Below are 22,909 nucleotides of genomic sequence, written 5' to 3'. Positions count from 1 at the left end.
ATCTGTACCCTAAACACCTCCTACTCACACGAGTCAACGTCACACCTGCCAAGAACCCTGCACGGGCCAAAGAGATGCCTGCTGGCAGGCTGCTCCCTCTGAGGCCTCACAGCGACAACCTCGCACTCACCCGACGCCGCAGGAGAACAGCCGGGTGTGCTGCACGTGCCTCTTCACAAGCCGCAGAGTCAGGCTCTGGCCCTGGAGGTGACCGTCAGAAATGAGGAGGATGGTCCGCATCCCCCGAGAAGGGGGCAGTAAACTTAAATGTCGGAGTGTTTTCCAGAAGTCAGTGTTTCCCATGGTAGGCGAGGCAGACTGCAAGAAATGAGAAAAATTACCTCTTTTTGGTGATATTCGCTATTTACTCTAGTCATTCACTGAACAAGTCTTTCAATGAGAGTTTAGAAGTATTGTCAGTGAAAAGGTATTTTTCCCTAATTACACATTTGTAGAACAACTACATTTACAACCTTTGAGTTTATTTCATGTTACAAAGTAACTGCAATACTATTAATTGGCACTTATCTGCTTTTTTAATGGTTTTCAAAGAACTATTCATCAAACACTCCTGGGCCTGTCATCTTAGACTGAAGTGGTGACTGGTTATTCTGAGCTTGCTCCACTTAAAACAAAGAAAAAAAGGGACAGAAGAAGACACTGCAAAACTGTTAATGCTGGTTGTACCTGGGTGGTGGAGCTGAGGTTTTTTTTTTCTTTTTTCTTTTTACCCTTTTTAATTTCCAAATTTTCTTTAATGAGTTCATATTGATTTTATTCGTCAAATAAAAGAGCCCACCAACATACAAAATGGAAGGACGGGGGGTGTTCTGATAGTGATCTCCAGGGCAATACCACTAGAACTGGATAGAAATGGGCTCAGAGGCAAAGGAAAGCGGCTTTACTCACCATAATGAACTCAGCTGGCATATTATTGCTTGTGATATACTTCGGAAATGAAAATAACTCCTTGTAACCTGTATAATAAGATTGGTGTGAGGTGCTACCATTAAATATTCACTTTATTGACCACCAACAAACAATAATATTTGATAACTTAAAAAATATATATTTTATTGATTTTGTACAGAGAGGAAGGGAGAGAGATACAGTTAGAAACATCGATGAGAGAGAGTCATCGATCAGCTGCCTCTTGCACACCCCCTACTGGGGATATGCCCGCAACCAAGGTACATGCCCTAGACCGGAATCGAACCAGGAACCTTTCAGTCCCCAAGCCGACGCTCTATCCATTGAGCCAAACCGGTTTCAGCAATATTTGATAATTTTTATTTTTATTTTATTTTTATTATTTTGTTATTAAATTTTGATAATTTTTAAATTATATAAAATAATATAAAAACTCACCACAATATTTCTTTAAATAATAAAATTCTAGTGCGAACTCAGAACTGTGCAAAAAGTTCTGAGTCAAACTATGTGTCTTGAAGCAGATTGCTTATGTAAAGCCTGATGCAGGTGTCATTGTAGCACAGGCAGCTTGGCCACCAGAGGTACCTTCTCTCTCCATGACCTGTGCCGCCAGCAGGAGCAAATCCTGGCTCCCTCAGGTAGCAGGGGCTGGACATGACATCCTCTCACTCCACTCTGTGGTCCTTCTCTCATCTCGAAAGTGTCTTCTTCTGGTGGTTAAGATGGCCCTGGACCCCTCACCTGCAGATGGCATCACTTGTCTTCTAATAGGCTGATCTGCTTCTTGCAGAGATTATTCCTTATACATTTTCTACTACTGTGCTAATTTAAAATGTTCTGTCCATATCCTTGGGACCCTCATACTATGACAACAAGGGTGCTGTGCTTGGTTCAGCTGATGACTGTTATATTTATACTAGTGGCCCGGTACACGAAATTTGTGCATGGGGGTGGGAGGGGGGGGGCGTTCCTTCAGCCCAGCCTGAGGGAACCCCCCAATCGGGGACCTCTTGGGGGATGCCCAGCAGTTGGACATCCCTCTTGCAATCTGGTACCGTTGGCTCCTAACTGCTTACCTGCCTGCCTGCCTGATTGTCCCCAACTGCCCTCCCTTGCAGGCCTGGTTCCCTAACAATTGCCCTCCCCTGCTGGGCTTATCACCCACAACTGCCATCCTCTGCCGGCCATCTTGTGTCCGCATGGGGGCAACCATCTTGTGTGTTGGAGTGATGGTCAATTTGCATATTACCTCTTTATTATATAGGATAGCACTTGAATGGGGCCCTGTTTCAAATCCTTTACATGCATTAGTTTACTCCTTATAAAAACACTGTGAGGTAGAGACTATTACCTTCAGAATACAGATAAGGAAACAGAGGCATGAAAAGTTTAAGTAATTTGCCCAAGGTGACACCTAGAGCTAGTAAGTGGCAGAGCTGGGATATGAACCCAGGGTCCTGGGTCAGAGTTCTTGAACACTGTGTTATGCTCTGTGAGAACACACCAAAGGTGAAGTCAGGGATGCTGAGAGATGTTGCCTCTACCCATGAATATGCTGATATTGAGGAGGAAGCGTACTGTGGACTCCAGTCAAAGAGCACTCACCTGAGCCAAACTTGATAACATTTATCTTCTGTTTCTCATCCACCAAGGACAGTGCATATAAGGCAATTTGCTTGGCTTGCAAGAATGTCACACCCTCCATGGAATTGGAGCAGTCGAGACAAATAATCACTTCATTCTCCTCAGCTATGTCAGGGTGGGTGATGCCAAGATCTGGATGGAAAACAAGCATGCAGGCCTAAAAGGAGAAAAAGGTGCTGGATTGACACTTCTCATAACTTAAACTGGTCTGGCTTTTCAAATTGGGAAGCATTTATGTGTCAAAAGACCACAACATTTTGATCCAAAAACCCATTCACATAATCTCTCTAAACAATGGGCATGTGACTGGGTAGAGTAACGGAGGGTAAAGAATGGCCCCCTCATAGACCAGAGGAGACCCCCTGGGCTGAGGCGTAGTGCTTCTCCTAGATCTCCGGCTCTATGGGAAGGGGCCACTTGCCATGGGAACAGCTGGCACAAAAATCTTACAAGCCTCATAGGGCGAAGCATAAACACACTAATGTAGACACGTGTGCTTTTAATTTAAAACCCATGTACAAAAACCCACGTTTACAGAAAAGATGAATTAAATTGTGCTTATTCCTGTGACTAAAGGGGTTATTGGTTTACCATGATCAACTGTGACATTTGGAAGATAAGTTAGTTTATATGCTACCAATATTTCAGGCACCTCTCTCAGGTACAAAGCAAGATATATACTGAGCTAGGGCTTGCAGAATTTGGCATAAACACGTGTCATTTTTATTGGAAAAGTTCTTCTTGTAAAATGTTAAAACTTTAGCTAAGTAAGATAATACTATACAAACAAAAAGAGTAAGATTTATTCAACAACAGGAGTTCAAATAAAAAATAGAATCTGAGAACTGGAGTTTCCAATATATAGTCAGTCCATAAACCCCTGAGAGGTAAAAAATAAATATATAATTAATATCTAGAAATTTATATGGTATGAACACTGTCTGCAGAATGAATAAATAATATGTGTTTTCTCACATATATAATGTACTGTTCTAAAAGGAATATAGATACTATTGTGATTACTAAAATATACATAATTATCTTTTATTTTATTAATCAATCAATACTTAAAGTACAACCACTATCATGTAAATTTCAATTTTTAAAAATTTTCCCTTAGCTCAGTTAAAGTGTCGTCCCAATAAGCCAAGGTTGCAGGTTCCATCCTCGGTCAGGCAGGGCACATACAAGAATCAACCAATGAATATAAATAAATAGAACAATAAATTGATGTTTCTCTCTCTTTCCCACCTCTCTCCCTCTCACAAATCAACTTTAAAAATTAAAATAAATTTCCTTTAGCTTTATTGAGATACAATTGTTATATATAATACTGTGCAAAATGAAGATATATAATGTGATGATTTCGCAATACATACATATATTAATTGTGAAATGATTACCAAAATAAGGTAAGTTAGCATATCCATCACCTCATTTTATATATATATATATATATATATATATATATATATATATATATATAGTTTGTTTGTTTGTTTGTTTGTTTGTTTGTTTGTTTTTGTAGTGAAAACATTTAAGATCTATTCTCTTGGCAACTTTCAAGTATATAATTGAAAGTTGCCAAGTCACCATGCTGTATATAAGATGCCCAGAACTTATTCATCTTATAACTAGAAGTTAGTACCATTTGACTAACATTTCTCCATTTCTACCCTCAACAACCACCATTCAACTGTTTCTATGAGCTCAGCATTTTTCATTTCCATATATAAGTGTTTGTCTTTCTCTATTTGACTTATTTCATTTGGCATAATAAATGGCAGGATTTCCTTCTCATTTATGGCTGAATAACTTTTATCTAATTATCTATCTCACTTTTTCTTTATCCATTTATCAGTGGAGGGAGACTTAAATGGTTTTCATATCTTGATTATTGTGAATAATGCTGCAATGAATATTGAGATGCAGATTATAAGGTTCTCCCTCCTCCCAACTGGTTATGACATTACTGACAACTGTCACAGAGACATCTCCAAGACATTGAGCCACCAATCAGCGCATGCCAAAGTGTCCTGGAGCCCACCCCTTCCTGTTCTGCCCTGGGTCCAACCCTGTCCTGTTCCTCCCCTTAAAAAGACTCCCAGACCAACCACGTTCTGCTTGTCCTCCATGTCCAGGAGGCAGCCCGGCTGGGTCCATCCCCCCTCCCAACTCCTTCAATTCTGATTTCTCTACCTCCATAATAAGTCCCACTCATTACTGGGGAATAAACTTTACTTTAAAATATCTTGGTGGTCCAAAACCGGTTTGGCTCACTGGATAGAGCCTCGACTTGTGGACTGAAAGGTCCCAGGTTCAATTCCGGTAAAGGGCATGTACCTTGGTTGCGGGCACATCCCCAGTAGGGGGTGTGCAAGAGGCAGCTGATCTATGATTCTCTCTCATTGATGTTTCTAACTCTCTATCCCTCTCTCGTCCTCTCTGTAAAAAATCAATAAAATATATTTTAAAAAAATATCTTGGTGGTCAGTTTCCTGCGCCTCAAACCTTACACAGATATCTCCTGGAGGTAGTGATTTTATTTTCTTTGGATATTGATAGATCCTCCCTTCCCCCAACTGATGGACGGAGAATGACATAAACTCCACCTGCAGCCAGACATTCTTGAGCACCTAACCAGGCACCTTATATGGACTGTACATTGAACCACCAATCAGCACCTGCCAAATACCCTAAGCCCCCGATTCCTAAGTCCTTAGGCCCCTAATCATGTGCCTTACATGAAACCACCAATCAGCGTGTGCTGAGTGCCCTAAGCCCTGTCCCTTCCTTTTCCTCCCTTCAAAGGTGTGTTCACCCCAGAGAACATATGCTCTCTCCTTGGAAGGAGCCTGGCAGTGGTCTTCTCCACAAATAAAGCCTGTGTCCTGCTCTCTGTCCCTGTTTCATCTTTCACATATATGTCCAAAGTATGATTGCTTCAGACAGTAGTGCTATTTTTTAATTTTTTAGGAACCTCCAACTATTTTCCTTAGTGGCTACACCAATTTGTTTTCCCACCAATAATGCACAAGAATTCCCTTTTCTGGAGAATCCAAGATGGCTGCTCGGGTAGGCAACTAGCCGCAGCCGCACACAACAATTTTAATAAAATACAACTAAAATATAAAATGGACATTACCCAGAACTACAGGAAAGTCGACTGACTGGAAATCCTACAACAAGAAGCAAGGAGAAAACCAGAAGGAGGCGCGGAGGAGCTGGAAAAGCCCAAGGTACGGAGACACGCGGCGCGCGTGGAGAGGACGGAGCCGGAGAGGAGGGAGGCCGAGTGCCTGGCGGGCGTTCCCTAGCGGAAAGGAGATAAAACTCCGACTGTGCTGGGCCCCTGACTGCTCTGAACCCCAGTTCTGGGCCAGACCCCGGGGACTCAGGCTCAGCCATAGGGAGCTGGGCTGTAAGTCGGAACCCCGGGGTAGCGGAGAAAGGAGGTCCCGGAGGCGCACACACTGCCCCCAGAGAAGGGACGGTCGGCTGTGCCGCGGGATTGCCCTGGCGGGAAGGAGACTGGGGCTCCAGACTGCTGTGAACGCCACCTCCAACTCCACTTCCAACTGAACTGAACCCCAATACCGGGCTCATTGGGGGAGAGCATAGACTGTTTGGCAGCAGGCGAAAATCGAGGGCACCTTTCTCTCAGAGGCACCGGCAGCGAGCACTGAAGGACCCGCATAGGGCGGGGCTGACGGAAGCCAAAGCTGCAGGCTCCACCCTGAAACCCCGTCCCATCTGTAACTGCGAAATGCGACAACAAAATAGATCACAAACGAAAGAAATGGAGGACAAAAAGCGTCTGGATATAGAGTTCAAATCTACGCTTATAAGGTTTTTCAAGAATTTCCTAGAAAAGATGGATAAGGCCTATGAGGATATGAAAAGAGATCAACTAGAATTAATAAGGAGTCAACAAGACATGATAAGGGATCAACAAGAAATAAAGAATACATTGTCTGAAATAAAAAATATTATACAGAGTCCTAAAAACAGAAGGGAAGATCGCAAGAATCAAGTCAAAGATTTGGAACATAAAGAGCCAGAAGACACTCCTCCACAGAAGCTAGAAGGCAAGAGAATCCAGAAAATTGAAGATAATGTAAGAAACCTCTGGGACAACTTCAAGCGAACCAACATCAGAATTATGGGGGTTCCAGAAGATGAGAGAGAGCAAGATATCGAAAACATACTGAAAGAAATAGTGACAGAAAACTTCCCCCACCTGGTGAAAGAATTTGACTTACAAGTCCAGGAAGCGCACAGAACTCCAAACAAAAGGAATCCAAAGAGGACCACACCGAGACACATCATTATTAAAATTCCAAGAGCAAAAGATAAAGAGAGAATACTAAAAGAAGCAAGAGCAAAGAAGGTAGTAACTTATAAAGGAGCACCTATACGATTGTCAGCTGACTTCTCAACAGAAACCATGCAGGCCAGAAGGGAATGGCAAGAAATATTCAAGGTGATGAATAGCAAGAACCTACAGCCAAAAATAAGCTACCCAGCAAAGCTATCACTCAGAATCGAAGGCCAGATAAAGAGCTTCACTAATAAAAAAAAAGCTAAAGGAGTTCATCACCACCAAACCAGAATTATATGAATTGCTGAAGGGGGTTCTTTCAGAAGAGAAAGTAAACAAAGATAAAAATTATGAACAACAAATACGTAATTATCAACAAGTGAATCTAAAAACCAAGGAAATTAAAAAATCTGATGAACAATATTAACTGTTGAATATAATAGAATCAGAGGTATGGAAGGGGAGTGAACTGACGATTCTTGGGGAAAAGGGGAGAGGGGGGCCTGGGAAGAGACTGAACATAAACTGTGCACCTATGGATGAGGACAATGGGGAGAGGGGAAAGGGCAGAGGGTGGGGTGGGAACCTGGTGGAGGAGAGCAATGGTGGGGGAGGGGGGAAGGAACATTTGTAATAATATGAAAAATAAAAACTTATTAAAAAAAAAAAAAAAAAAAAGAATTCCCTTTTCTTCCACTTGTCTTTCCAACACTTGTTGTCTTTTGTCTCTTTGCTGATAGCCATTCAAACAGGTGTGAGGTGGTACCTCTTTGTGGTTTTGATTTGCATTTCCCTATTGAATGGTGAAGTTGTGCATTTTTTCCCCATGTACTTATTAGCCATCTGTATATCCTCTTTAGGAAAATCTCTATTCAAGTCCTCTGCCTATTTTAAAATCAGATTATTAGTGCTTTTGCTGTTGAGTTGTATGAGTTTCTTACATATTTTAGATATTAACCCCTCATGAGATATATAGAGAGTGAAACAACGGTTCTTGAACTTAATTCATTCTGGAAAGCTGTTCAAAAAGTAGATGTGTCCAAAAACCAAATCATTCTTCCCCATTAGAAATAATGTAAATGGCATTAATCAGTTCCGAGACCCACAAGTGATGCTTTGTTTTAATCTTTCTTGTTTTCTTTCACACATCACTGCTTCTGAAATGCTGTCACAAGTTAACTGCTTTTTTCTACCTTCAATTGCTTGTGATTGTTGTTTTGTGAGCACTTTCACACCCTTGGCTACATTAGCACACTTGATGGCCTCTTTCTATTTAAAAATTGTGCTAATGATTTCACCAGCAACAAAAACATTCTCTCCTTTGTTTGTTGCCTGAGAGATACTTTTTGGCCATCCTGAGGTATCAGCATGAAAGGGTTGTCAGGTCCAAAACTGAAGTTTTGGTCAACAACTGAGACATTTTTTTCCATGAAACCAAATTGTTTGGCATGGAAGAATTGGAGAACTGAGCAAATATTTTATCCCATAGCATGGCTGCCTCTTGATTTTGTTGATGGTTTCCTTTGTTGTGTAGAAAAAAATGTTTTTGTAGTTCTACTTGTTTATTTTTGCTTTTGTTGCTTGTGTTTTGGTGTCATCCAAAAACTTGTTAGTAAGACCAACATCAAGGAGCTTCTCCCTGTTTCCTTACAGAAGTTACACAGTTTAGAACTTAAACTTAAGCCTTCAATCCATTTTGAGTTAGTTCTATGAGTGGTGTGATAGGAGTCCAATTTCAAAAGATACATAGATATCTAGTTTTCCCAAAAACCATTTATTGAAAAGACCCTTTCTTCATTGAGTATTCTTGACTCCCTTGTCAAATATTCATTGACAGTATATGCATGGGTTAACTTCTGGGCTCTCAATTCTGTTCCAATAGTCTGTGTGTCTTTATAATTATTGTAGCTTTGTGAAATCAGAAAGTGTGATGGTTCCAGCTTTGTTCTTCTTTCTCACGATTTCTCTGGCTATTCATGTTGTTTTGTGGTTCCATCATGGGATATCTTTTCATTTATCTGTCTCTGCTTCAATTACTTTTATCAATGTCTATAGTTCTTAGTGTACAGATCTTGGTTAAATTTATTTCTAAGTATTTTATTGTTTTTGATGCTACTGTAAATAGATTGTTTTATTTCTTTTTTTCTTTTTTATATTTATTTTTTTCTTGTTTAAAGTAGTATATATATCTCCCCCTGCTCCCAATCTCCTTCCCCCAGCCTCCCCTATACACTGTCGTATGCCCTCATCCCACCCTTTGTGTCCATTGGTTGTGCATACAAGTCCTTCAGTTGATCTCTTTTTCCCCCTCCCCAACACTCCCCAGCCTTCCTGCTATAATTTGACAGTCTGTTCATTTTATCTCCTTTTCAGAAAGTTCAATGTTGCCCTAACCATTTGGCTCAGTGGATAGAGTGTCGGCCTGTGGACTCAAGGGTCCCAGGTTCGATTCCAGCCAAGGGCATGTACCTTGGTTGTGGACACATACCCAGTAGGGAGTGTGTAGGAGGCAGCTGATGGATATTTCTAACTCTCTATCCCTCGCCCATACTCTCTGTAAAAAATCAATAAAATATATTTTTTTTAAAAAGTAAGTTCAATGTTAGTGTACAGAAATATGACTGATTTTTATATGTTAACTGAGTGTGGCGGGCCTTATCTCCAGGGGGTCCCTTAGTGCTTAGAGCCAGTTCATTGGCCACATCCGGGTCCACAGCTGGGACCAAGTATTATATGCCTATTACCTGATGCACAGATGGACCTGACTTCCTGAGTCCCACGGCATAGGGTGCTAATGACAGGTCCAAGCCAAACCAGGCCATAGCTAGTTTCTCAGGGACATGAAGCTTCTTCTATTTCATCAACTGGGACCAAGTCAGTGAGCCACTACCTGGGTGGGGCTGCCTGGGTGCAAAATGACTCTCTGCAGGTCTTGGACTGCACTGGGATTTCACAGTCTCCTACCTGGATCTCAAACATTTACACAGGCAGGATGGATAGATAGATAGATAGATGCCAAATTATTTTTGGTGGGGAAATATATGCAAGGGACATTTTATTCAACCATCTTGCTGATCTCTTTTACAAATTTTATTTTAATAAGAAGAGATTCTTTGTCTCAGCCATACAAAATGATTATATGGCCCTAGCTGGTTTGGTTCAGTGGATAGAGCATCGGCCTGCGGACCGAGGGGTCCTGGGTTCAATTCCAGTCAAGGGCACATGCCTGGGTTGCGGGCTCAATTTCCAGTAGGGAGAGTGCAGGAGGCAGCCGATCAATGATTCTCTCTCATCATTGATGTTTCTCTCTCTCTCCCTCTCCCTTCCTTTCTCAAATCAATAAAAAAAAAAAAAAAGATCATATGGCCATAAATAATTTTGTATCTGTTTTTATAGTATCAATGTTTAAAAGCTATAAAAACTACAAAGGCAAATCAGTGTAATATGTGAAGGCAGATTTTCCTTTTTGGGGATTAAGGTAAAAATTACAATCTTGCCAGGACCGGTTTGGCTCAGTGGATAGAGCGTCGGCCTGCGGACTGAAAGGTCCCGAGTTCGATTCCGGGCAAGGGCATGTACCTTGGTTGCGGGCACATCCCCAGTAGGGGGTGTGCAAGAGGCAGCTGGTCGATGATTCTCTCTCATCGATGTTTCTAACTCTCTATCCCTCTCTCTTCCTCTCTGTGAAAAATCAATAAAATATATTTAAAAAAAAAAGAAAAATAGTGTTAAAAAAAAAAATTACAATCTTTACAAGGAACTGAGCCACATCTGAGGTTGTCTATCATGCTTGATATCATCAGTATTTTTAGTTGCAGAATCTTGGGGTGGGAAGAACTCATTTAGTAATGCTAGTTTTCAAGATTGGCAATAATTTATAAGTTTAAATAATTTATTCTGAAATATTTTTTCAATAATTTCCTAGTTTTAAGTAAAAAGAACTATACCTCGCTTTCTTTTTCTGGATGTTTTTCAACCCACATTCTTGGAAGATATGCATCAGACAAACCGATGTGAAGAGAAAATCCACTGCTGTCTAAGGAGCTCCCGTCCACAGTGCTAATCACAGCTTTGCAGTCTGTAACCTACAAACAAAGAGCCAAGACAACAAAGTAAGTAATGGAATAATACTATACTATCAATATGCACTTATTGACAAGTAGCAAAGTCTTGCATAAGTTATATAACTCCACTAAGAATCAACAATGTAGTAATAAATTCTAAAATTATGAACTGTAATTTTAGAAGTGTGACAATTATCTTATCACTTATCCTCCTGATATTCTAAGGTTTATATAAATAGTCAAATTTAGGTAAGTTTGAAACAATCTCAAACCCTGGGTCCAAAGATGATAGATTTGTGAATTCAGTTAGACTTCTCTGGAGATAATAGAAAGTATATCAGATGGTCATAACTTAGAATAGCAAAATGGAACATTCAACAGAAATCTTAGAATTATATCTTCTTTAAAAAATATATTTTTATAAGTGTAAAATCCCTTTAAACTTTTAAAAATATTTTTTTATTGATTTGAGAAAGAGAGGGAAAGAGGGGCGGAGAGAGAGGGAGAGAGAAACATCTACAGTATTTGTTGTTCCACTTATTTATATATTCATTAATTGCTTCTTGTATGTGCCCTGAATAGAGATCAAACCCACAACCTTAGCATATCAGTATGATGTTCTAACCAACTGAGCTACCCATCCTGGGCCAATATAAAATTACTTTAAACTTTGGTCAGCGTGGCTCAGTTGGTTGGGTGTCATCCTGTGCACCAGGTGGTTGTAGGCTTGATTCCTGGTCAAGGGCGCATGCCCAGTTTTCAGACTTGATCCCTGGTAGGGAGTGTGCAGGAGGCAATCAATTGATGTTGCGCCCTCACATCAATGTTCTTCTTTCTCTTTCCTTTCCTCTCTCCCTAAACATCAATAAACAATTTAAAAAACCACTTTAAAAATGTAGATGTTAGGATTTAAAGTCATAAAGGCAACGTGGTAACTTATTAAATGGTCACAGATTCTTTCCATTCTGGTGTGCTTGCCCCTTTGCAATGTGATTTTCAGCTCCTCCTGTCAAAAGGTGGCATTTCTTCCTCTGCCCTAGAGTCTAGAGTTTGCCATGTGACTTGCTTTGGCCAATGGGATATCAGCAGACATGAGGCAGACAGAATCTTGTAAAGTGTTGTTTGTGCTAGGGCTGTGAAATCTTCTGTTACTATATAAATGAACCTGAGCTCACCTGCTGGGTGACAAGAGACACATGGTTATCACCCCAGCTGACACCTGGCCAGGTATGTGCGTGAGACCATTGTAGACCTTGTAGACCATCTAGTTCCAGGGAAGCCAGCCCAGCAGAGAACTGCCCAGCCACCCCAAAAACTATGAGAAATAACACATGTTTGTAGTGTTGAAACACAAAGCAAAAGCTATCTGATGCCAAGGACTTCTTCTTCAGGATGAATTAAATCTATGTGGCTACCTCCATTCCCAAATGCAAAATCCTAAAATTCCCTATTATAAAAGGGAAACAATAAAAAGTGTGTAAACCCATAAAGATATTGATAACAGGAGCAAAGATAATAGCAGACAAGCTATGTCAATACATTTAAGAGGATGGGAAATCCATAGCGGCATAGTAAGTGACCTAGCCAGTGTGGAGGAAGTGACCACTGAGTAAGAGTGACGGGCAGCAATATCTGAAAATATACTTATTCTAAATGCTACTCTTGATCCCTTGGTGGGGTACTTAGTCCTGGGTTGGAAACCATCCTCCGTGACATGGAAAGGCATGACCTCAGCAGTGGACTCAGTGGTCCTGCAGCAACCTGAGTGCAGATGAGGTACTGTAGGAACCAGTGTTCGTGAACACGCTGTGTACTAAACTGTTGAACCTTCAGGCCCTCTAAAAAATCAAGTAACTGGCACCAAGAAGTAGCACCCTATTCTCTCACTAAAGAAAATTAGAGATTTATTACTCAGAGAAATTCAATAAAATGGAATCCAGACATGGGTATCATAATGGAGCACAGGAATATAGGGCTGCAAATGACATTGCACTGAGAGGCAGCATCCCAAAACATAGGACCCTTAGTTGCCCTCCCTGTCAATACTTTATAAATATCCTAGAGGTGTTCTGAATAACCACAGAAATGGCTAAAACACCTCCACAATACTCACACTACACAGCTGCCAGTGGCCTTTGATGCAGGCCTTGGTACACTCACTTCACTCACCTCAGAGCATCTAACTGGCTTTCTCATGTCTCATTTAAAGATGAACACAGACAAGTCATCCACACATTTGAGGAAAAGCCTCTAACCCAGGGGTGGGGAATATCCAGCCCATGAGCCGTATAAGGCCCTTGAAATCATTTGGTCTGGCCCTGCCAAAGTATTAGGGGTGAGTTAATGAAATGTTTGACCAAACACAGTAGGCTCATTTTTAAGTTGATAATTTTGTATGGTCTACGAATGATTTTATAAACATCCAGGAAAAAGGTTTTTTTCCCCTGGATGTTTATATACCCCTGCTCTAACCTGACATATGTAGACCAAACAAACAAAAAGCCAGAAGGAACTAAAAGAAAGGAGACACAATACAGAAAATAGAAGGGAAAAAAAGTTGTAAATGCTTTCAGAGAGATGAAAGAGATGCTAATGCATCTGTGAAACACACAAAAATTCTATAAAAGAGAAATAAATACAAAAGACGTCCTATAAACAAAAATATATGAGAACTAAAATAAACATTTCAGTTAAATTTAGAATTTAGAAAAATCACCCAGAAAAAAACAAAAAGACAAGAAAATGGGCAATAGAAGATAAAACATAAGAAAATAAGGGTCTCAATTTAAGGACATTTGACTGAAAGGTATGCAGAATGGTGAAAGAGAGAGAACCAACTTACTTTTTAAAAGTATAATAAAATTTCCCAGAACTCAAGTCCATGAGTTACACACAATGAATGAATATCACATTATTGTAGAATTTCAGAATACAGAGATAAAAAGATCTGAAATTCTTGCAGAATTAAACACACACACACACACACAAAACATAACAGACTAAAGGCAAAGAATGGGAGATACAAATATCATTTAACTTTTCAAAAGTAATGTTACTGTGTTTCCCCGAAAATAAGACATCCTCTGAAAATAAGACCTAGCACATGGAAAGATAAGACATCCCCTGAAAATAAGACCTAGCGCAACTTTGGGAGAAAAAATTAATATAAGACACTGTCTTATTTTGGGGGAAACAGGGTAGAAGCTAGAAGACAATGTTTTCAATATCCTAAGAGAAGATGATTTCCAACCAGGATTAAGCACCTCACCAAGAGCAGCACAAGGGATAAGGATATCTTCCAACATTACTGCCCATCCTTCTCTTTTTTTAAAAAAATTTTTTTTAATTGATTTCAGAGAGGAAGGAAGAAGAGAGAAAAAAACCTGCTGCCCATCCTTCTTACTCAGGAAAGAAATGAGGTTGTGCTCTGCCAAATGGAGAGAACAAAACAAGAAAGAGGATAAAGATAAGACCTGTTAACAGCGGTGCCACAGTAGTCAAGCTGGGTGGAGTGAAGAGAAGAGGCAGGATATCTATTAGAGGGGACATAAATTAATGGATTCTTTGAAGCATTCAAGAGGAGTTTTAATCTATGTGTTAGCATATGTGAAGAATTGTCCTAGATGTCTAAGCAAATGAAAAATGCAATTTTCCCTAGGAAACACTATATAAAGAGGTAAAAACAAAAGAATCTAACCTAATAATAGAGCAATATGCAAATTAACCACCACTCCACCACGCCCACAAGCCAATCAGAGAGAGTATGCAAATTAACCCACCAAAGATGGTGGTTAATTTGCATATGTGGAAGGAGGAAGGGAAGAGTGAAGACTGAAAACAGCATAGAAGGAAGAGGAAGGGAAAGTGGAAAGCAAGGCGGCTGCGGCTGCTGGAGGGAAAGCTCCGGTGTGCGTGGCCATGGAGGCAGGAGGTGGCAGTGGCGGAGGCAGTGGCGGGAGGCAGTGGGCGTGGCAGGTCATGTGGGAAGGGCGTGGCCCCAGAAGCGGTGGGCGCTGTGGGTTGGGCATGAGGCACGCAGTGGAAGAGGTGGGGGGGGGGGGGCAGGAGAGCTGGCGGTGACAGAGGGAAGCCCACTGGAAGTCTTGCAGGAATATTCCTGCAACAGGTGCCTAGTATACTTATAATCATAATACATTTCTTGGTTCAATAGTGAATATCATTTAACAGTAATAATAATGTAAACATTGACTTGATTTAACCAAAAATTTTAATATAACTTTTGGAATGAAGGGGAGAGAAAAAGTGGGGAGTGAAGGGAATGCAGAAGGTAAGGGACTTAAATTTTCGTATACCATAAATTTTCCTGAAACGGATGAATCAAGAACAAACAGCAAAAAAAAAAAATTATTTAAAACTTTGGAGGCCACCAGGAAAGAGCTAAAATATGAAAGTAGTTCACTGTCTTGGGACTGCTGCTGCTTGTAAGAAGCTATCTTCAGTATTTCACTTTTTAGACCTTGTACCTGCCTTCTTTTATAACATAAAATTAATGTTAAAATAAGAGCTCTTAAGAAATAAAGCAAAGATTTACTGACCTTTTTTTTCAGTTCATGTGTATCACTAGAAATGAATTCAATCACATATGGCATCTCAATAGACATACTCAGAGAGAAGCTACCAAAAACGAAGAGAAAGTTGTCTTAGTCTAATAATATCTTAATGTTAAACAGCTACTTGTGTTTATTTTACATAATTTTAAATGAAAAATTAAGCCATAAAAAAACTAATGCCCACTGTATTATTGTCAGGTTTTATATTTTAGATACTAACCTTTGCTGTGTTCCTATTTCCTTTATACAAATCTTCTCTACTGTATCCTGTTAAAAAAAAAACAACCCACACACATATGTATAAGTATCAAGTTTTACAGTAAGACTGAACTGAATGTAATGTCATCAAGGCCACAACCTATTGCAGCAATGAGACCTGGTCTCACTTTGCAGTAGGGAGACATTGACCATTTGTTCATGAAATGTCAGTGAGTTCTAAAAGATAAGTGATAATCAGGATAATTTATGACCTTTCAACTATATATACACACACAAACACACATGTACATATACACACAATTTATAAATACATACAGAATAGGAAGTCTGAGTAGATAAAAACCAAAGTGTTAATCAGTAGCTTTGGGCTACAATGTCTGGCGATGGAATTAAGGATGGTTTGAATTTTCCTCTTTGTCCTAGCTGGTTTGGCTCAATGGATAGAGTGTCGGCCTGTGAACGAAAGGGTCCTGGGTTCGATTCCAGTCAAGGACACATACGTGGTTGTAGGCTCCTTCCTGGCCCGAGTCCTGGTCAGGGATTCAACAGGAGGCAACCAAACAACATGTTTCTCTCACTATCGATGTTTCTCTTGGTCTTTCCCTCTCTCTTCTACTCTCCCTAAAAAAATCAATAGAAAAATATCCTTGGGTGAGGATTAACCAAAAAAACCCCACAAATACATATTTTCCTCTTTTCGTTTTTGTATTCTGTGGGCTTCTCTGAATTCTTAATGATAAACGTATAACATACATACAAACTTGTTAAAGTGACTAAACAGAATTAAAAATATCCCCATTAAGCATATTTGTCTTTATTCTTTTTGTTTTATAAACATTATATGGATACTTTGCATTATATGCATTTTTTCTTCCTTGTGCATAAATCACACACTCAATAGATATACTCAGAGAGAAGTATAGACACACACACACACACACACACACACACACACACACACACAAAGGGTCCTTTAAATCTTATCTTAAGCACACGAACCTGGGTATTTTCTTTCAAAGCCTTGTCCTGTTGCCAGGGTGCGACGGAGGCGGGCATGAAGAAGACGGCCACAGTACCTTGGATACTGAGTTCCGTGATGTAGGTTATTTTGATAAGAACCTTAGCCTTGGGGGGTAAGTTTCCAACACTCACAGTAAAGACATCCTGTGACAGAAATATGTTACTTAGCTTGTGGCTCAAATGCATATCCACTCTATGCTAGTTAACCCTATTACATGAACTACTGGAATTTCATCCTGCCAGATTCTTCCTCAGAAAACAAGGATAGAGCCTACAAGCCAAGCACTGGTGGTGCAAAAGGGGACTCTTAAAGCCGCTCCCCAGTGGTGGGACAGGGTGACGTCTAAAAGGGGCACAGGAAGAGGAGGCCCCCAGGCAGCAGGACCTGTCTGGACTAGGGAACTTCACTCAGTGGCCTCTTCACCCCAGAGGCCTCACAGGCAAGGACCCCTCCACGCTGCCCTTCCTGAAAGAACCTTCCAGGTTTCTCTGACCTCCATAGCCTCCAATACCAGTTCCGCCAGTGGCTGTGGAACCAGAGCAGTTTTCAATGAGTTTGGCCTTCACATAATTCTTTTCCCCTATAGTAAATTTATCACTTTATTTTTTTAGAGAGAGGTATTTCACTTTCTTTCAGTAAGATATCAATAATCCTACCTAATAAAAGAGTAACATGCAAATTAACCATCACTTTGCTCAAACCACTCCCACCAGCCATGACCACCAACCAACAGAGTGAGTATGCAAATTAACCCAACCAAAATGGCTGCAGCCACAGAGAGCAGTTGAGAGGCTTGGGTTTCCCCAGCAGCAGAAGCCAAGATTTTCACACACCCTGGCCAGCCTAGGCCTCCGCTCAAGTCTACAAAGTTTCAATTATAGAAGATAAATAAATCCCAAATTCCAGGGCCTCCACTTGGGTTGCTAGGGGGCATGGCTGGCCTGCATACCACCACAGACCTCTCGCTCAGCCCACCCCACACCCCAAGGGAACCCCCACCCTGATCCGGGACACCCTTTAGGGCAAACCAGCTGGCCCCTACCCATGCACCAGGCCTCTATCCTATCTAATAAGAGTAATATGCAGATTGACCATCACTCCAAAACACAAGATGGCTGCCCCCATGTGGTCAAAGATCCTACCCCCATGTGGACACAAGATGGCCACCACAAGATGGCCAGCAGAGGAGAGCAGTTGGGAGGGACCAGGCCTACAAGGGAGGGCAGTTGAGAGGGACCAGGTCTACAAGGGAGGGCAGTTGGAGGTGATCAACCCTGCAGGGGAGGGCAGTTAGGGGTGACCTGGCTGGCAGAGGAGGGAAGTTGGGGGCACCTGTTGCCAGTGTGTGAGCTGCTGCTCATACCCCTGCTGTCACTGGCCCTGCTCACACCCACAACTGGCACCAGAACTGCCACTCACACCCACTGCTGGTGCCCAGCGCTGGTCCCATTTGCTTGGTGCCATCTGCAGATGTGAGCAGCAGCTGCAAGCCCTGATCACTCCTGAGGGCTTCTCCACCTCCCCCTGCTCTTGAGGGGCGATTGGGGCAGCAGATGCCGCTTGCACCCACTGGCAGAGCTGGCCCCATCACACCTGCTGCTGGTGCCAGCCCCAATCGCTCCACGCCTTCAGTGGGTGCAAGCGGGGTCAATGCCATCAGCATGTGAGAGCTGCAGCAGGAGTGGGGATGCTGGCAGACAGGGGTTTGGGGCTGTGGCAGGAGGGGCTGGGTGTGGGTGCAGAGGATGAGCTGAGACCCACCCCTAGGCCCACTGTAGCCTCGGGGCCCACAGTTCCTTTCAAGGTGCATGAATTTGTGCACAGGGTCCCTAGTGATAACATAAAGTTATATGTTATACCTATTATATACTATATTCTTACAATTAAGTAAGCTATAGAAAAGCAAACATTAAGAAAATCATAAGAAAATATATAATATAGTATGATATAGTATTTATTGATATTGTAAGTTTATGTCAATGTTTTTTTATTTCACTAAAATTGCTTTCATATAGTACCAATCCTTCTACTGTTGTTTTAGTTCTAGTGCCTATATCATAGAAGAATCTATGTCATAAAAGAAGCCGAAAGCACTCATGAATAATTGAAACTTACATCTGACAAAATAGACTTCAAAGTGAAGACCATAACAAGAGACAAGAAAAGCCACTTCATAATTCTAAAGGATAGATACAACAAGAGGATATAACTCTAGTAAACATTTATGTACCCAATGCAGGAGCACTCAAATGCATTAAAATACTTCTGAAAGATATGAGGGGAGAGATTGACAGCAGCACTATCATAGTAGGGGACTTTAATATTCCATCAACATTACTGGATAAATCCTCTAGACATAAAATTAGCAAAGAAAAATCAATCCTAAATGACTCACTAGATCAGATGACTTAATTGACATCTTTAGAACATTCCAACCTAAAACTGCAGAATATACATTCTTCTCAAGGGCACATGGGACATTTTCAAAGTTAGACCACATATGAGACACAGGCAAAGTCTTTCCAAATTCAAGAGCACTGAAATAATATCAAGCATGTTCTCTGATAGATCACAATGGCATAAAATTAGAAATCAACTACAGTAAAAAAAAAATCACAAAAATTCAAACAGTTGGAGGCTGAATAGTATATTTTTAAACAATGAGTGGGTTGCCAAAGAGATCAAAGAAGACATAAAAAAACATCCTGGTACACAGTGAAAGTAATCCTGAGAAGAAAATTCATAGCATTACAGACCTACTTCAAAAAACAAGAAAAACTGGTAATAAACCATCTAACTCTGCAACTTGAAGAGAATTAGAAAGAGAGCAACAAGAAAAGCCCAGTGTGAGCAGAAGGAAGGAACTAGTAAAGATCAGAGTGGAAATAAATGACATAGAGACAAAAATAAAAATTAATGAAACCAGGAGCTGGCTCTTTGACAGGATAAACAGGATTGATGAACCTCTAGCCAGGCTTACCAAAAAGCAAAGAGAGAGGACCCAAATAAACAAAATCAGAAACAAAAGAGATGAAATAACAACAGACCCCACAAAAATATGAAGAATCGTTAATAAATACTATGAGCAACTCTATTCCAACAAACTGGTTAACCTAGAAAAAATGGACATATTCCTAGAAAAATATGACCTTCCAAAACTCAACCAGGAGGATTAAAAAATCTGAATAGGCTGATAACTATGGAGGAAACTGAAGAAATTTCCAACAAACAAATGCCCTGGACCAAATGGCCTCAGAGGAGAGTTCTATAAAACATTCAAAGAAGAAATAAACCTACCTTCCCCAGACTATTCCAAAAAATTCAAGAGGAAGGAGCAATTCAAGCTTTTTCTATGAAGTCAGCATTACCCTAATCCACATGTGTCAAATACAAGGCCCGCGGGCCAAATCCAACCCGCCAGGCCTTGCAATGTGGCCCGCACCGCGCTGTCATCACTGCACTCCGCTGTCAGTTTATGACATTGTCAGTTTATGACTGTTCAGTAAACCATTCGGCCCACGATTTAGGCTGGATTTTAGATTTTGGCCCCTCCTCTGATTGAGTTCGACACCCCTACCCTAATCCCAAAACCAGATAAAGACATTACAAAGAAAGAGAATTACAGGCCAATATCCCTCATAACATAGACACCAAAATCCTCAACAAAATTCTAGCAAATCAAATCCAGCATTATAGTAGAAAGATCATACACCATGACCAAGTAGGATTTATCTCAGGAATGCAAGGATGGTACAATATCCGAAAAATCAATGAATGATACATCACATGAACAAACTGAGAGATAAAAACCATATAATCATATCCATTGATGCATAAAAAGCATTTGACAAAATCCAACAACCTTTCTTGATAAAAATGCTCAGCAAGGTGGGAATAGAAGGATCATACCTCAACATACTAAAAGACAAATATGATAAACCTACAGCCAACATCATACTCAGTGGGCAAAAACTAAAACCATTACCCTAAAAACAAGAACAAGACAAGGATGTCCACTCTCACCACTCCTGTTTGACATAGTACTGGAAGTACTATCCACTATGATCAGACAACAAGAAGAAATAAAAGGCATCAAAATTGGAAAAAAAAAAAAAAAAAAAGAAGTAAAACTGTTCCTATTTGCAGATGACATGATATTGTACATAGAAAACCCCAAAGACACCATCAAAAAACTATTGGACTTAATAAATGAATTGGGCAATATAGCAGGATAAAAAATCAACACCCAGAAGTCTATGGCTTTCTATACACCAATAATGAACTCACTGAAAAATAAATTTAAAAAGCAATCCCATTACCATAAAAATTAAGATACCTAGGAATAAATTTAACCAAGGAGACAAAGGACCTATACTGAGAAAATTTTAGGATGCTGAAAAAGGAGGTAGATGAAAACATGAACAAATGAAAGAATATACCATGCTCATGGATTGGTAGAATCAATATTAGAAAACTGTGGTACAGGGAGAAACCCAGATGGCGGCATACTAAAAGACAAAACATATGTCACCCACAACCATGGGAAAGCTGGCTGAGTGGAAGTTCTACAACTAGAAGAAAAGAGAAAGAGCATTGAGACTTGCACAAGTGCTGAAAAGCTGAGGTATGAAGGCGCACGAATAGGGCTGGCAGTGGGCTTCTGGGTGCGCTGCTTTTTCCACCTGAATGGAGACAAGCTCCCAATTACTCTGAACTCCAGTTTCTGGGGAGACCCTGGAGACCCAAACTCCTATGGGAAGAAGCTGGATTGTCTGCCATCAGGTTGGAAAGTGAGGGTGGCTTTCTTGCAGAGATATGCCCAGCAATCATTGTTTACTGTGCTGGGGTGTGGGACATGGGGACTTAGGAATGCGGAGATGCAGAAACAGCTGACTGACAGCCATTGCTGTTTGCCATGCTCTAGCCTAATGATGCCCTGAGACTTCGCCCCGCACAATCTACAAACCCACCCAAGCTCCTCACAGCAGTTTTTGCATATAAATGGCCTGCCCTATTGCAGTTTATCCAAACAAACTACAGCTCTGGTCAGACAGCTCCAAAACCTCCAAGCCCTAAGCAAAGAGGAGAAAACTACAGTTCTCACTGTAGCTCCTGCTGGTGGCCTCAGACAGTAGCTGACCTGCACCCCATTGGATATCCAGAAGCTAGTGTACCTAGTGGTCAGTGTGAAATGACACCAGATTTCAACTACTCACATAAATAAGTGACACATTCAAGAGGCAGACTCAGTGAGCACCAAAGCCCCACTGAAGCAAGTCCAGCCCCATAAGCGAGTCTCCAGCACAGCAGTTCTTCCATTATAGACACAGCGGGTCCTCACAACCAATTGGTCTGGAGGTCAATTCCTCCTAGGGACACCAACAACAATCAAGACTTAACTACAAGGGTGTACACACAGTCCACAAAGGGGTGCACCAAGAGTGTCCACCTCAGGTAACTGACCCACTGGCCCAAATAGGACACCTAGCACACAAAGCCACCCTACCAACTCAGGGAAGCAGCGAAAACGCGGAGACAAAGAAACGGATCACAAAGTAAAGAAATGGAAGAAAAGAAATGACTGGATATAGAGTTCAAAACTACAGTTATAGGGTTTTTCAAGAATTTCCTAGAAAAGGCCAATAAATTCAATGAGACCCTCAAGGATATGAAAAAGGACCAACTAGAAATTAAGCATACACTGACTGAAATAAGAAAAATATATATTATATAGAGACCCAACAGCAGACTAGAGAAATGAGAGAATCAAGTCAAATATTTGAAATACAAAGAAGCAAAAAACACTCAACCGAAAAGCAAAAAGAATCCAAAAATTTGAAGATAGTGTAAGAAGCCTCTGGGACAATTTCAAGGGTACCAACATCAGAATCATGGGGGTGCCAGAAGAAGAGAGAGAGCAAGATACTGAAAACCTATTTGAAGAAATAATGACAGAAAACTTCCGCCACCTGGTGAAAAAATAGACTTATAAGTCCAGGAAGCAGATAGAACCCCAAACAAAAGGAATTCAAAGAAGACCACACCAAGACACATCATAATTAAAATGCCAAGAGCAAAAGCAAAGAGAGAATATTAAAAGCAGCAAGAGAAAACAGTTACCGTGTTTCCCCGAAAA

General features: G+C 40.8%; 1 protein-coding gene across 3 annotated transcripts in view; it reads right to left on the bottom strand.

Moving 5' to 3' along the window:
• PARP4 (poly(ADP-ribose) polymerase family member 4) overlaps positions 1-22,909 on the bottom strand; it is a 99,579-nt gene that overhangs the window by 28,249 nt on the left and 48,421 nt on the right. For all 3 annotated transcript variants that reach the window (XM_084878520.1, XM_084878522.1, XM_084878521.1), the window contains exons 18-24: positions 16,752-16,916; positions 15,754-15,800; positions 15,519-15,597; positions 10,846-10,983; positions 2,539-2,734; positions 910-977; positions 131-318 (exon numbers count right to left, since the gene is read on the bottom strand). In XM_084878520.1, coding sequence (XP_084734646.1) covers positions 131-318; positions 910-977; positions 2,539-2,734; positions 10,846-10,983; positions 15,519-15,597; positions 15,754-15,800; positions 16,752-16,916 — 881 coding nt within the window. The remainder of the gene's footprint in view (positions 1-130; positions 319-909; positions 978-2,538; positions 2,735-10,845; positions 10,984-15,518; positions 15,598-15,753; positions 15,801-16,751; positions 16,917-22,909) is intronic.

The sequence above is a fragment of the Pipistrellus hanaki genome (assembly GCF_964339955.1).
Source record: "Pipistrellus hanaki genome assembly, chromosome: 3".
In the NCBI taxonomy this organism is placed as follows: domain Eukaryota; kingdom Metazoa; phylum Chordata; class Mammalia; order Chiroptera; family Vespertilionidae; genus Pipistrellus; species Pipistrellus hanaki.
This window is presented reverse-complemented; position numbering and strand designations above follow the sequence as displayed.